Source organism: Lissotriton helveticus, chromosome 3_2 (genome assembly GCF_964261635.1).
Source record: "Lissotriton helveticus chromosome 3_2, aLisHel1.1, whole genome shotgun sequence".
NCBI lineage: Eukaryota > Metazoa > Chordata > Amphibia > Caudata > Salamandridae > Lissotriton > Lissotriton helveticus.
In genome coordinates, this window is record NC_136062.1 from 232,373,231 (window position 1) to 232,389,668 (window position 16,438).

General features: G+C 45.7%; 1 protein-coding gene across 4 annotated transcripts in view; it reads left to right on the plus strand.

Annotated features, from left to right (window-relative positions):
- SNUPN (snurportin 1) overlaps positions 1–16,438 on the plus strand; it is a 274,119-nt gene that overhangs the window by 41,374 nt on the left and 216,307 nt on the right. For 2 of the 4 annotated variants that reach the window (XM_078685088.1, XM_078685085.1), the window contains exon 2: positions 14,806–14,971. In XM_078685088.1, coding sequence (XP_078541214.1) covers positions 14,814–14,971 — 158 coding nt within the window. In that variant the 5' untranslated portion in view covers positions 14,806–14,813. Of the gene's footprint in view, positions 1–14,800; positions 14,972–16,438 lie in introns of all 4 variants that reach the window. The other 2 variants (XM_078685086.1, XM_078685087.1) reach the window with 1 other exon arrangement.

A 16,438-nucleotide genomic window follows, 5' to 3' on the forward strand; every position in this document is an offset into this window, starting at 1 on the left:
CAGACTGCCGTCCGTTATAGAGGCTGCCGTCGCGGCATGGAGCCGCAGCGAGGGGGTAATCCCACGTCGTCAGTGCGCTTCCCCTGCTGGCGGCTGAAGGGGGGAGAAGGCAGACGGCGCCCCGCTCGGTGCTCGCCGTAGTAGGTCCAGTGGGCAGGGTCCCTTCCGACCGCCTGGTAGGCCCACGCCGGGGCCTAGAGTGGTTGGGGGCCCTCCGGTGGGGCGTGCAGTGTCAGGGAGGGTCAGGACAAGCAGTTCTCTTCGTGGGTGTGTCTCTCCTGCCAGTGGCCGGGGGGGAGGGGAGTCTCCGGCAGATCGCGGGAGACGGGCAGTCAGTGCTCCACCCGATGTAGGCCACTGCTGGTCTGGTGGTTCAGTTCCCGTGCGGCCGCCCGGCAGGCCCACGCCGGGGCCTAGAGTGACCAGGGGCTCTCCTGCGGGACGCCCAGGGTCCTGAAGGGTCGGAGCTCGCAGTCCCCTTCGCTAGTGCACCGCCCCCGCTGGCAGCTGAGGGGGTGGGAAGGTTCCGGCGGATCGCGTGAGGCGGGTAGTCAGTGCCCCGCCTGATGCAGGCCGCTGCCGATCTGGTGATCTGAGTCCCGCTCGGCCGCCTAGTAGGCCCACGCCGGGGCCTGGAGTTGCTGGGGACTCTCCGGCGGGGCGTTCTGTGTCCGGAGGGGTCGGGACGCACAGCTCTCTTCGGCCATCCGCTGCCGACCGCAGGACCTGCCCCACTGTGCTTCGCTGTGCGCCCCTACGGTGCCCCGGTCTCAGCGCTGACAGCCGCTGTGGCGTGGAGTTGCGGCGGAAGGGCTCAAACCTTCGTCGCCATTACGCTTTTCCCGCCGGCAGCTGAAAAAGCGGGGTATAGGCGGTCTCCGACTCAGAGAGACCCGATCGGAGGTTCCTCAAGTAAGCAGGGTGATTAGGAGCTAGATTTGGGCAGGTTTACAAGGGGGTGTCAGCTGGTGATAACTTGGAATGGGGCGCGGAGCCTCGCGATCCACGTCCTCTCAAGCTGCCATCTTGGCCACGCCCCGCTGTTTATTTTTAAATAATTAAATAATGCTGCCCACGCCAAGGTTCGAACCCTGTTCTCCAGGTCCAAAGTCAGCAGCTTCAGCAGCGCCCGCAGCCTGCCATCTGTTTTAGGTCAGGCTACAAATGCTCTCACTTTCGTGGCTTCTCTGCCACTGCCCAGCGAGCGCACACCACTCTACACTTTCTTGGTTTGTTTGTCACCGTTTTTGTATTTTTTTCAGTTTGCGCCGGGAGCATTCACATGTCAACTAGGCATGCTTGGCAAACACTGCAAGAACAATTTAACAGATATTTCTGTATTTCTGGAGCAATGTATTGTAATTAACCGTTCCTCGCAGCGCTGAATGTCCCTGGAAGCGCTAACCTGTCCCCATCAGTAGCAGCTGCCCTTGTGTTCCCCAAAGAAGTTGGGTGTTTTCAGTGCTATTTCGCACTTCGAGATTAAAGGGCATTTTTTAAAACGCTAAAGTATAACGCTGCTAAGGAAGTGCTGCAGATACAACAAAAAGCTTTTGCAGAGCGAGCTGCATCTATGAAAAAAACATGGCGAACCCGGGGTACATTCAGCTCCCTTAATTTCTGAAGTCTCAAAATGTTGCGTTTGTCTGAGCGTGGGCACTGAAAGCGAGAGTGTGAAGCTGGGCGCCCCTAAACCTGCTTTCTGAAACTGCGAGGTACTCTGAAATTTCCAAAGGGTGGTTTTCGGTCACAGCATTAGCTCAGCCTCTAAACGGATTAACATCTCCATGTAATGAGTCTCTGAGCATTTCAGTTGAATCTGGAAGCAGTAACGTAACCCAAAATGATGGTGGGGCGCCGAGTCTCCAACATCTCACAGACATTAATTAGCCTTGGGCTGAATTGGACTCTCTGACGGGTTGGGGTGCTCTGCATTTCTTCTGCAGTCTCTTATTCCCGTTATCAAACCCTGTGCTTAAAATCTCTTTCCTTTTATTCCTGCTCCTCTGCTTAATGCAGTATATTTCACTTTCCCTGTTCCTCCAATGACTCATCCCCCTTTCATGCTCAGTCTCTCATTTTTTTGGCACTTTTTCCTCTCCCGTGTCTGACCCCTTCCCCCCGCCCCTAGGCTTTCCCTTTCTCTCTTTCATACCTCTGTACCTGCATCTCTCTCCCCGGCCTCTTCTATCTAATGTGCATCTTACTGTCTCCTATCATCTCTCTGTCCCTGTCCTTTGTTTCCGTCTACTGTTGCCTCAGTATATTATCAGAGCCTCCTGGAAAACAAATTGTGGGGAAGGTGGGTGCACGTTCCCTCTCTCCCATCCTGTCATGCAGAACGCACTTCACTTGTTGCATGACGCACTGGCTTGCATATACCTCATTAGAATAATAAGGTGGGATTCCTGCAGATACATATCCACCCCTAGTATGAAAAGGTATACACACACACTGTTGCGTGGAGTGTATGCATCTTTACTTCCAACAGCACAATTCTAGCTGCTTTGCACTTCAGAGCAGAGGTGCAGTCACAATGCGGGCCTACTCCGGCTTACAACAAAAGCAATGCCTTCTCTGTAAGCTGTACCAAAAAGTGCACCCACTATTAGAATGCGCTGCATGGAGGGCTGGCAGTCCAGCATTGATGGTCTTGTGGAGGATAGGCAATGAGAGACTTGGGGCAATAATGGGTCCACTGGCAAGTTCTATTCCACAGGTCAACACTCACTAGGCCATGAGGCTAAATTCATCTGTACCCTCACTAGTTCAGCCGATTTCCTTCTACATACTTCACTTCCTCCTTTAAAAATATTATGGTTATTCAACCACCCTAATGGCAACATCCACACCACTGAAGCCTGACCTGTATTATAACCACTTTCCGCATGATAATGGTGCCAGAGCCTCCAGTTGCCACCCACTACAATCATCTCCACTGGTTCACTCCTCCGCCTTGCAACGACTGGCTCCTGCCCTTCCTTACCATTGTAGGTTATCTGCAGAAAGCTGGTAAAGGGTTGCAGAGCTGGGCTTGCGGCTTAAGCGAGTTAAGCGAGTTTGAGCTTTTGGCATTGTTTTGGTTTTTAAAACATAAATAAAAGGCATTGTCATTTACAATGCTAATAGCTGAAACTCTATCAAATGCGAGACCTATTGCATTGTAAATGCTTGTTACTGATGGTATTAACTCTACTACTGCCTTGTCCCAATATCATCTCACAGACCTCTCAGAATGTTCTATTCTTCTGTTTAGGTTGATAGCAGCACAGTATATTATGTTGAAAATTGCCCCCAGTCTCTTCTGCACGTACTTATGGTTTGTTATCATCAATATCTCATCCCTTAAAACCTGCTCATAGTCAGTGTTTTGAAACTTACAATTCACAGGTAGTTTTTAGAGCTGCAACCTAGTCGTACATATTTTCCCCCGCTTCCTCTTTCCTAGAATAAAACTTGAAGCATTCCATAACTGTATTGACTTTCCAACCACACCTGGTCTCAAGTTGTTTAATGGCGCAGTCATTCAAATTAGTGGCATTTTGTACAGCAGGCAGTCTGAATTCTCTCAGGCCCTCACTGCCCAGACAATTTGTAGTTCAGAAAGCTACCTTGGGTAAGTGCATTATTCGCCCTCAAAATGTCAACATAGGCCAGAAACATTTCAAACCACACCTTCCATTGAATGGGTCGATCTTCTACAGTGGGGTGGGAAAATGGAGGTATGAGGATGCTCAACATATTTCCTGAATTAGAAAACACATAAGTAGTGAGGATTAGCGCCTTTAGCTCTTAGTGTGTGAAAATAACAAACTAAAAGAATATTGGTAGTCACCAGGGTCAGAAATACCCAAGCACAACAAACGTATATAATAAATGTAGTCACTGCTGTCTATGAAATCTTGCTTAGTGGATACAGTTCCTTACAAATTTCTGAAGTATAGTAGTACTAGGAGTACAATGATAGCGACATAAAAGAACGATGTAAATATTTCTCACAATGTCTAGTTGCTGGCAGATTAATAATTACATATCTGGTATACCTTAGCTCTAACTTGCATTCTGTACGAACTGAAGCCATGGTTGACCACATGTTCTTAGTGACTTCGTTTAGTCTGAGAGAACAAACTGCTGAGGGAATGCAAGAGGTTTCTGTAAAACGTCTCCTGCTAATAGTGCACTTTTACACTGCTTGTACTTTGTTGTGATTCTAATGAACGTGCATAAGCCTAATGGCACAGTGATCATTATGAGAGCCTTGTAGTCGTGTGTTAATGAAATGCATCATAAGGTGGATGTTTGAAAATGGCTCTTTCTGCAGTGGAACCCCAAAGTGTTTCAGCACTTCCTTAATGACCAAGGATCAAAAAGATGCCTTTTATTGGCCCAACATTGACGAGCCTGAGTTTTTCGTACACATTTGGTCAAAATTACAATCTCTGGGTAACTTCACGTTACTCTGGGTTGGAGATTTCAATACAATCACAGAAGAATACATGGACACGGTTGGCTCCTCCCACAGCCATCATCCCCGGGCAACAGCCACGTACTGAGCCCTTGCACACGATTCTAGAGGACACCTGGAGGCAAAAACACCCCACCATGAAAGAGGGCTGACATCTCGTTATATACATACCTGAACCTCAGCAGTCAAACACCTACCACTCACACTCTCTCATCACGAACCAGTCAACATTGCATTGCAGTACCCTAGCCCTTCCCTCGCTCCTTCACCTGGCTCTTTCCACCGGAGGCATTGCTAGATGCTGCATTCAGGGCAGGAAATTCATAAGACTATACTCCAATATTTTGGATTTAACGCACCTTCTGTGAAATCGCCCACAGCGATTTAAGGTGGCGATTAGGTGCATATGCATTGCCAATCAATCTGGGGTACACCCGCCATTCGCCCTACTAGATACTATGACTGCATTCAATGCTCATCTGTACACCTCAACAACACAGCTCCCAGAGCCGGACCTGTCAGAATATTTAGATACACTTCAGTTGCTCTGGCTAGACCGTGCACACTGTGTCTACCTAGATGAGCCATTCACCATTGAACAGATTATCCAAGTCATACAACGTTTGACAGGGGACAAGGCACCAGGGCTAGTCGGGCTCACCTTATCCTTCTACAAAGTGTATGCTACTGTACTCCCCCCTCACCTCCTGGCTGTATAACAAGAGGTGGAGTCCGGGCTTTACTGCCCTCAATGCGGGAAGCCGCCATATAACATTGTTGAAACCAGACAAATCTCCTACTCTATGTGACTCATATCACCTGCTGTGACTGATGAACACTGACAATAAAATATTCGCCAAACTGCTGGCAAATGGGCTGCAGCTGTTACTCCCACTAATTGTAAGACCTGACCAGTCATGATTCATTCCTGGTCGCTCTACATCACATAACCTGCATACCATATTTTCCCTAATGCATCACCTCACTCATCATGTCCCAGAAGTGGCTGCTATGTTAGATGCCACAAAGGCATTCAACTCCCTGGATAGGGGATTCCTCTTTACAGTCCTAGCCCGGCTGGAACCTTCATACGACTACTATATACTTCTCTAACTCCCGAGTCCGGGTGAACAAGCTGATTTAGGGCCCTATCTTTATCTTCTGTGGCACATGCCAGGGATCACCTCTGTCCCCCCTCCTATTTGCCATCGCAATGGAACCCATGGCAGCCCACCTGCGTCATCATCACGCTGATAGGGGTATAGGATTCCCCACTAGGGGGTTAGTAGTTTCCATGTACGCGCAAGATGTTAAACTCTATGTTCGTGGCCCTGTGGTGAATCTTGCTCCAGTAACGCGGGAGCTTTTGGGCTTTGGGGGTCTGTCAGGAATTCAAATTAACTGGGGTAAATACACCTTATTCCCGCTCAATGACGGCTAACACAAATTTGACACAGAATGGGCAGACGGCCTGGTGTGCTACCTGGGCATTTTGATCAATAGGGATACACAGAAGCTATGGAACGCAAATTACGGCAGAGTGATGAATTGGATAAAAGAGAAACTACACTTCTGAACTAAACTGCCCATAATGCTTAGTGGGCAAATCGAAATCACAAAAATGATAATATTGCCCAAGCTGCTGTACCTTTTCACTATCCTCTCTATGCCGCTCTCCCTACACTTCTTCAGGCTTCTCAAATCTGCTACGATCAGTCTAGTTTTAGCAGGCACACAACTAAGAGTGTCCTGGTTTCTTCTCACCCTCCTGTTGTTGCAGGGCGTAATGTGTGCCCCAGACCTCACACTTTATGCATATGGCGCACAAGCCCAATTTCTGCACTTCTGGTTATATCAGACACAATACCAACCCCATGTTGCAATTGAGAAGGACTGGCTGTTCCTTGCCAATTAGCCACTGCCCTTTATTACGACCATCAGAACCCCAGATGGGAGATTGACACGGTTGTAACCCTCAGATGGGCATGGGAGGGGTTGCGGAAAAGGGCAAACCAAACCCCGTTATATGCACTGTCAATCGTGCTAGCTATTAGACAAAGATGCGGCTGGGTGAGCGTGCAAACTCCGAATCAACAGGCTCTCTGACCTATACCTAAGTAGCCAATTCCCCTCCCATTTCAAGTTGTGGAGTCTCCCCAAATAACGATCCTGGAAATACTATTATATTATCTGCTGCATGCCGCGCACTTCACTACACATTCTCGTTCGCGCCCCACCCCTACCTGCTCTAAAGAATATACTTCTCTTCCACCTGTAAGATAATAACATGCATTTATGCCACTGCTCAGTCCACCTCCCCGGTGACCACTCGGAGATCCCTAGAGGCCTGGGCCACTGAACTGAACCTCCTTTTCCCAGAGGCGCAATGGTCGTTTTGCTCCGACCAACTTGAACAACTTTCCCCTAACTATTACCTGCGATTAATACATTTAACATTCCTACATTGCGTATGTCACACCTTGGTGCAGCTATATCGGATGATGCATGCGTTTGTAGGACACTTAAGGCCACATTCCTGCACATAGCCTGGACGTGCCCTCGAATTGCTAGATTCTTTGCACAGGTGTTTCAGCCTATTGCTGACATAACGGAGCAAGAGCTAGATTGCTCCCCACTAGTGATCCCTATTAGTTTATGTAAAAGGCCCCCACCCGCTTATCGGCGACTAATTGCCATGTTGCTCCTACTAGCTAAACGCCAAGTGGCTATACATTGGTGCAGGCGCCCTTCCCTAGGCATTAAAAGCTTGGTTGGAAGAGGTTGCATACTGCCAAGAACAGTTGTCCACCGTCTGGGACCTCATGCCGATTGGATCCCAGCTGAAGGACACGTGGGTCCTATTCACCTCCTGGCTCTACCAGCAAAGCCCCGGCTCCCCAGTGCAGACAACTTCTTAAGGATATCCACATTGCAAATAGGCTCCCTTTATCTCACAAAATAGAACTGCTGCTCTGTCTATTGGGCTGTTGTTGGCTTACCATAGGGTCACTGAACATTTCTTAGTAAAACTCATTCTCCATTGCGTGAGTGAACGGAGAGAAGAGCAATACCAACTGGTTGAAATGACACTGTAGACAATATGTAAGAAATTGATTTTAATGCAGGCGTGCAACATGACCGTGCTAGTTTCACTCAAATAAGTTGTTATCAAATGCTGCACTTTTGCTTTGTATCTCAGCAAGTATTTGTATGCCATTTGTTCGTTGTGGTATAAATGTGCAAAAGCTCATTTAAAAAAAAGGATAGAAAAGATGAGAAAAGCACTTATAAGATCTTCTGGCTCTTCATTAGTTGTCCCAATGCTCCGTTGTTCCGTCTTTCTCTTGACCAGGAAATGTAGACACATTTTGAATGTAGCAGCTGCCATGTTTCTCTTGGGTGCTCAATTATCACATTTCTCACCAGTGATTCACCAGTGTAATTCGACAACATAGATATGGTGTATCTTGCCCTCTCCAACCGTTCTCTATCTGCCACCCACACCATATTCTCTCCAGCATTCTCATTCTACCTGTTCATTATCATGTTCCGTATTTCTCGCATTCATCAGAATCTCTCCCACGTCAAAGCCAACACTGCTCCCTTCACAATGATCTTTCTATTTACCTTACCCAGAGAATCCTCTGCTTGCCATTGCCATTCCAGGGTCTTGCCACAGGAAGTAAGGTCCTAGAAAGTTTTGTATTCGGAAAGATAAGAAAAAAGTTATGTAATACCAATGGAAAAGTACAGCAGGGGCAGCAGCAGTGCTCACTTTAACTCAAGCACATTGAAAGTACAGCTCAGAAAGCAGTTATTTAAGCTTACCTCTTAGACAGGACTGTTATAGCACAAGCAGTAGAAAGGTAAGTGTGGGGCTAAAGGGCTGGTGTGTCTCTGTTGGAAAGTGGGCTATTAGTAGTGGCAAATGTATATCTGCCACTGACGATAAGGCCACTAGCACAATATAGGGCTCAGTACAGGTCTTAAAAAATCATTCCCATGCTTAATCCTTGGTAGCTTGGCTGGGAGCAGGCAGGCTTAACTTCAGAGGCAGGTATGTAAAGCATTTAAAAATACCAATTAAGTAAATATATAGGACACAACTCGCAATAAAAATCCAACACCAATTTATAGAAATAGATAATATTTTTATCTTTATAATGACACCAAAATGAAAATCCAATGTAGGGAACCGTAGATATGATTTTTTAAAGATTTAGCACATAGAAAACTATAGCCCCTATTAGGACATCTGGTGGTGCTAGACTGGGTCAAAGTTTCAGGCCGACGCGATGACGCCCTGAGCGGCTACCCCTCGCAGTAGGTCTCGGTCAAATATTTTACCTTCTGACTTAGAAACTTTTCTGGAGCTTTTCTTCCCAGGGTCCCTTGAAGGTCTCAGCCAGCCTGGATTCTGTGAGGGTTCTCTGGCTTGCCTTGCGACAAGCTCCTGGTCGGACTTATGGAAGTCTGACCTCTGAAGCTTTCCAGCAGGACGAACCAGGATTCCAGGTCGGCTCACTGTTGAATGTGAGCGGCTAGGCTCTTGCGGTTGGCCCCGGTCGCCTTTTCTACGTTCGGATTTAGAAACTTTTACAGAACTTTTCCTTGCGGGGTCCCTCGATGCTCTTCACCAGGCCGGATTCAGTGACGGTTCACCAGCTTGGGTTTCAGCGTACTCCCGGCCATACTCTGGAAGTTGGACCTCCAGAGCAGGACGAACCTGGACGGCAGGCCAGCTTGCAGTTGACGGTCGCCGGCTTGGCTGGCCAAGTCGAGTCTGTCCAGTAATGGAGCTTTTTTACAAAATTCCTTCAAACTTCGCAGACTGCCGTATTCGCCATAGCGCTCCGGCCATCACAAATTGAGCCATCACGCTTCTTTCCTGGCAAATCCATACAAACCTGATGGAAGCCCTGGACTTGGTGTGAAAGAAAACACAACTATCAGCGTTTTCTCATCAGTATTCCTGAACCTACGAGGAAACCAACATTAATGCGATAATAGGCATTGAGTTAATAACTGTTGTACAAAACAATAATGTTGATAATTCTTGTCCTGATGATGATGTCACAAATGTAAAAAGGCATCGAAACGTCGTCGACTAAAAAACCCCATATGCAATATGATAATGCTATATTATTTGATGCAATGGTATGGTTATGTTTAAGAGATTGAGTCTGTAGCACTGACCACAAGTATACAGACAGATTTTCGCTTTGCCCTTTTGGCCATTTCTTTGTTGCTTTGTCTTGATTGTTGTGGGTCACGGCTGTGCCCACTTGTTATCTTTTTTGGTTCTTAAAATTCACTTTATCAACCAGAACATTTAAAATAAATGTTCTTGTCCGGCTGGACAAAAGACATACTACTTATCAGGTGTATGATTAATGATTTTTGTATGTTATCTTGTCCACATGTAGGGACCACTGTTTTTTGTAAATTGATACTGCCCAAGGTCCCTATGGCATACCTTTCGGGTTCCCTTGTCTTTGTGAAAACCTGGCATTGCTATGTAGCAGTACCCTACCTTCCACAAAGAGCTGGCTAACCCCAGGGGGTATTTATAACCTCATCAAAGGAGCCTTGATAATCCACTTAACTCTGACCAATCGGGACAGATCTCCGGACAGCTGAATTTTGGTTTACAGACAAAACAAATCTTATAACGTCTTGTCTGTATACCATAATGTTGGATTTATCAATACCATTCTAGGAAGTCTTTGATTTGCATTTCTATGATTGTCCCAGCGAGAATTATTAGTTAATAAATTCTTGGCATGTTTCCAATGTGACAGGGGATTTGCAATGGGAAAAATTAGGTGGGCCATTTTTCCACCTTCCAGGGCTTATAAAATTTTATTTATAAGGGCCCTGCCCATATCTACTGGACCCCACATCCCTGGGTTACCCAGGGGACACTTTAGGGGTTCTGAATATTTAAAAATATTGCAGATCCTCACTCCACAGTGTTCCTAGTACAAATATTGATTTTGGGAAACACTTTACAACCATGTGGGGAGTGAATTGTACAATTTCACTAAACCCAGGAGATATAAAACTCATTTTATGAGCGTCCTCCTTATAAATACATGACCCTCCCTCCTCCCCTCACCACAGGGACACCTAGGGGAGACCCTGGGGGTACCTATAAAACATTGTAGTTTTATCAATTTTTATGGGCCCTAAACACCGAAGTAGAGTTTGGGTCCTCCAGCCTCCACAATCACACGCTGCAAGTTTTTAAAATAAGCATTGGCAATGGCACTAAGTCTTGCTTTAAAATAATATTGCATGGTAATATGAAGTATTACAAGTAGCTATCCTGGGAATGAATATGTATTTGTGTAGAAGCAAAAAACATAGACTAATATTGGTGTAGGTTAAATGGTCAGGTGAAAGTTGCACTGTCAAACCAGACTTGCAAATCCATGTAGCTTAATGACTGTCATCCTCCAATCTATGCTTCCGACAGAGAAAAACACAATAACTTATCTAGTTATCTATGGCAATTTAATAGCATGTGTGTGTGCCCTTGAAAGTTCGACCTCAGGCAGCAGGGTAAATAAACAAAATGATCACAGCAGGGTGGAGAGCAAGCACTTTTTTGTGAATGCACACAACTTCTGCACAATCAAAACATACAGTCCTGGCTCTCAGCAGATCTCCAAAGCCCCTCTCCTGGTGTCCTCACATAATTGTCTGGCTACAGCCGCGCTGCTAAGCCAGACCATAATGTCCATCAGCTGGGCTTCACAAATAGCTTTGGGGCTTTCAGTGACTTTTAGGTGACCCTCATTTTGCCTAAGCCAGCCTCCATTGACTCTTTCTGGCCCTCATAGATTTGTGGCAAGTCATAAGAGATTCTAAGCAAGGCCATTGCCATTTATAAATGAGTCCACAGCAACACTCACACACCTTCTGCCAGTTCTGAGATGTCACCAGAGACCAATATTCAACCATCAGAAACCTGATGGCCCCCTAGATCATCGACTGGCTGTCAGTCATACTCTCATTAAGCCATAAGAGACACAATGCTCACACCTTTCTACTATTCCCCCAAAGTCCCTTTCCATCCCAGACTACCATCATCTCTAAAAGCCACTGGATGCCCAAGGGACCTCGAGTAACTGTGGTGCCAGCCACTAAACTCCTCTGCAATTCTTATGGTAAATATTTAAAACCTTTGTTTCATGCCAAGTCCAGCCTATAAGCTCTGCTCACAGGAATGAGGCAGCCGTCTTTGCAGTAACATTTATCACATAGGGTACATGCACATACTCCTATATGTACTTGTTTTTTTTTTTAGCATGCAATCTTTAAAGGAGTCGTAGTTCAGAAGCGGTGTCAATGTTGCTTCTGCATAGCACTGTGCACGTGTCACAGGTTTGAATTAATTAATTAATTAATTAAAGATACTTGTGTAGCACTCAGCTACTCCTTGAAGTGTCCAGGCACTGAACAAACAACGGCAACATTGGAGCTCCTGCACATTTATGTTTATGCCTATATATATATATCTTTAATAACCCATACCCTCTCTAGACCCTAAAAATACTCTTGCCACCCAAAAACCCAAACCCACCCTAAAATTACTCATACCCACCCTAAACCCTAAAAATACCCTTCCCACCCAAAACCCCATACCCACCCTAAACAATACCCTTGTTACCATAAAAGCCCTACCCACAATAAACCCTAAAAGTACCCTCACCACCCAAAAAACCTTACCCACCTTAGACCCTAACAATACTCCTGCCACCCAAAACCCATACCCACCCTGAACCCTAAAATGCCCTTGCCACCCAAAAACCCATACCCTCCCTAAAATGCCCTTGCCACCCACAAACCCATACCCTCCCTAAACATCCCCTTGCCTGCCAAAAATCCATACACACCCTAAAACTTCCCCTTCCACCCAAAAACCCATACCTACCCATACTCCTAATAATACCTGTGCCACCTAAATATCCACACTAAACTCTAAAAATGACCCTTGCCACAGATAAACCCATACTTGCACTAAACCCTAAAATTACCCTTGCCACCCAAAAACCTATATCCACCCTAAACCATACATGATCATTGCAACCGAAAACCCTCACCTACCCCTAAACCCTCAATAATCCCCTTGCAATGGTATGGATGGTAAAGGTGTGTGGTAAAGACAAGCTTGGTAAAGGCATTTGTGTTGGAAAGGCTGCTTTGTAAAAAATAATGCGTGGTAAGGACTGCATTGTTATTTCCCATCTGACAGATACTTAGGGCCTATTGCATAGAAACCCCAATGTACAAGCACCAAGGCGAAACCGAATTCTTTATTTGACCAGCAGAACAGTCAGTGCAAGGGTCTAAGATGATGGCAAACCGACGCATATCCGGGCACTTTAAGAAGCAGGCACTTCACCTGCAGCTGCCATACCAGTCTTTATCACAACTAAGATTAAGGACTTTGGCCTACTCCAGTGTGGATGTAATAAGGATATGGGCAACTATTTTCTAGAATGCATTTTTATAAAGGACTGGAGCATTTCAAAACAGGAGCCCACCTCTGCTGCCACTTGCAACATGAAGGAGAGCTATTTCACTTCCAAATTCTATGGCATTGTGGTTGGTGGTAGCAAGGTATCAGTCCAACAATTCTCCCACTACCTGGACTCGAAAGTTCCAAATTACAGTATTTCAGTCTTCCCTGGATTGCATTGGTGACAGCTAATACACATCCAATTCAGTACGTATCTGAAACTGAACTTAAAATAATTTGGTATCACTGATTCTTTCCCTTTTTCAAATGAGAGAAGCAGCCTTGTGTCGTCTGCATAAGAGACTGTCTTCAAACCAAAGTACCTCATCGGGGTTAGAGGAGAGCCAAGGGGGCCATATGAAAAAGGCAGCGCCCCTGGTGAAGATCCATGGATGCCAAAGCGTGAGGGTCCACCCACACAGCTTGGCCTCTGTCAGGAAGGTCTGGATCCAGGCGAGAGTCAGTCTTCCAGTCCAGATGTCATAAGACTCTGTTGGAGAACAGGGTGTGAGATGGTATCATACGCCACCTAGGTATCTAATAATACCAAGGCTGTGTTGCTCTCTTGATCTAATTATCGTTTAATGTAATCAATCACCACCACCACCTTCATCTCAGTGCTGTATCGGAGGCGAAAGCCCGATTTTAACCAGGATTCCAAAATTCCAGTTGGGTAGTGCAGAAGCTTCATGCTGTTGTTGCATAGATCATTATGTAACCTGCATGGCACAAGGTATGAGCTTGGGAAACCATTGAGTGGATTATGCACCTACTTCAAATGTATGCCTATGACCTGTGTGGCATACGTTCAGCTCCTTGTAGTGAAAGTCAAACTTTTATTCTTCAGCCTCTGATAAACTACATGCTACTGGCTAAAGTTATTGTCAAATCTAAATAAGTTCAATGTATAGTGTGGAAATGTTAAGGTTTCTCTGTACATGCACACCTCATTTCATTCATGATATTTAACATACTTTAAACTTGCTTGTTTTCAAAACATGCTTTTATAACTAGGTTGATCTTTTGGCCAACTTGTGAAATTACAGTTCAGAATGTATGCTTGTTTCCCTGGTTAACCTGTTGACTCGTATGGCCAGGTGTGAGTTTCTAGGTGTAGTGCCTTTGACTTTTGATGTGTACACCAAGATATTTATGAACTGCATTTAAATAGCGTGCTAAGTTTGTCTTTTCCCAATTCTCAACTCCATTTTACAGCATGAACCAGTATGATCTGCAGCACACTATTTTTTCTTTAGTTCTCACCCCCATGATGTTTACCCTGTAACAAGGGATCTTTGGTTATGCTTTTGAGGGTTACCCAGTGCTGAATAGTTAAATGATTCAACTTGCTCATCTGATGCATGAGTTAAAACCCCTGTACTAACGTGTGTATGCAGGATTTTGTGACCAGTAATGGTAAGAAGTGTAACTTTAATTCTGGGATATTAGATCCTGGAAGGAGAAAGGTTATGTTTTTGTTATCTTTTGTTCTGTGTGTTAACCTATTTCCCCTTTGTCTTGTAACAGCCTAAAAAAATGTTTTTGCAGTTACATCGGACTATCCTTAAAGGATGCTTGGAGCCAACAGTTTTAAGGCAAACATTGTTTGGAGTGCAAATGGACTTCTAGAAATCAATGTGCCTTACCTTTTGCATTATAGTTATAGACTCTTCGCTGCACCTAACTATAGTCTAAACAGTGGTTCCATAAGGCTCCCATGCAGTGGTGGTAGTTTTGGTGATGTTTTTAGAAGGAACTATGTAAACCTAATTTCATGCTTGCCTCTTGTGTTCTCTTTCATTTGTCAGTCTAGGTAGCAGGATGGACGAGCTTAGCCAAGCCTTGGCTGGCAGTTTTTCAGTGTCACAGGAGCCCAACAGCACAGCTGCACCACATCCACGGCTGGCACAGTACAAATCGAAGTACAGTTCTCTGGAGCAGGGAGAACGGCGGCGCAAGCTGTTGGAGCTGCAGAAATTGTAAGTCCTGTATATTTTGCCAATGTAAAGGCGCTGGGAACAGTTTGGAAAGGCACTTTTTTCTGAGAGTGGAAAACTCACGCTTGCCAGGGAGTGTAGAAAGAATCTCTCTGTGCACTCAGATATAGTCATGCAAATCTGGAAACCGACAAATACGTTATGCCATATCTCTCCTGTCTCTCCTATGCTTTGTACGCTAATGCGGGGGCATCCTGTTTTCTTTACTTTTAATTTGTCATTCCATTAACAAGCTCTTCGCTTGCTTCTTCTTGGCCTTCATATCGTTTTGTTTCGCTGCCTTTTCTGGCTTCTGGCAATTAGATTTCCCCCTCAAATTAGCATTTTGCTTGTTGCTGCTTTTCAAATGTCTGAACTAAGGTTTTCCCCTTTGGACAATACTGAACCTGTAGAAAACACATACATATCTAGTCCACTACACTTGGGCAACCCAAAGGAACAATGTTGGGGGGTAAGGTCTTTGTAGAGATATGTTCCTGCATGAAGGAGTCTTGATGGAATTATCATGTTTTGGAAAACGAAATTGTTAAAAATCTGACCAGCATCGTGTTCAGAAAGTTTTCTATCAGCTAGCCAGGGCAAGGGAAGTCAAGCATTAACCAATAGATTCCTATGTAAGGTAGTCTTAAAAAACATATGGTATTTGTGCACTACGTATAGTCCTGTGCCATATTTTATTGATTTGCAATAATATTACTAAATTGACGTGTGCATACTACTTTTTCCTCTTTAAAAAACCGAATATATTTGATATTGCTGGACTCCAAGCATTCAGAGCAACTTTTCCTTGGTGAACTTGCTGATATTTCTATTTGTCCATTCGAGAAATACAACAACTATTGAGCACATTTGTTTGAAAATGTAATCATATTGATGAAGGTTTCCACCATTGCATAGCCTTGAATGTGACAGAAGAGGTGCATGTGGTTGAAGAACCTAATGCAGATTATTTTAAAGAAACAAAAAGCTGGGGCGCTAGGTGGCGCACTTGTGCATGGAAGCCTCTTTGTAAGGCTCTCACATCCTGGCGACCAATATCCTGTAATCGATCCTCTTATCGGCGACCGATCGGGCTGAAATTGCCCTCGCCTGCTCAGGGGAGTACGCGGAGACTCCGGTGCAAGTTTGGAGCGGATCGGATGCTGTATGCCACCGGTAGAGACATCCTAATGCGCAGCGGGGATTGCTGCCGGAGAATCCAGCACGCCCGGACGGCCTGCCTGCGGACGCGAGGTCGGGGCTTCGCGAGCGCCAACTAGGCCCTGAAAGGCGCGAAAACACTGGAGGACTGCGAAAACTCGGCGGTGACGGACAGCGGACCCGGTCTTCCCCTCACGGAAGAGCACTGCCAGTGGAGCAGGTAATATCCTGTCCCTCCTGCTCACCGAGGGCATCTGAGGGCTTTCCTACTGATTCTGCTGACCCGGCGCGGCCTGACTTTGCGGAGCA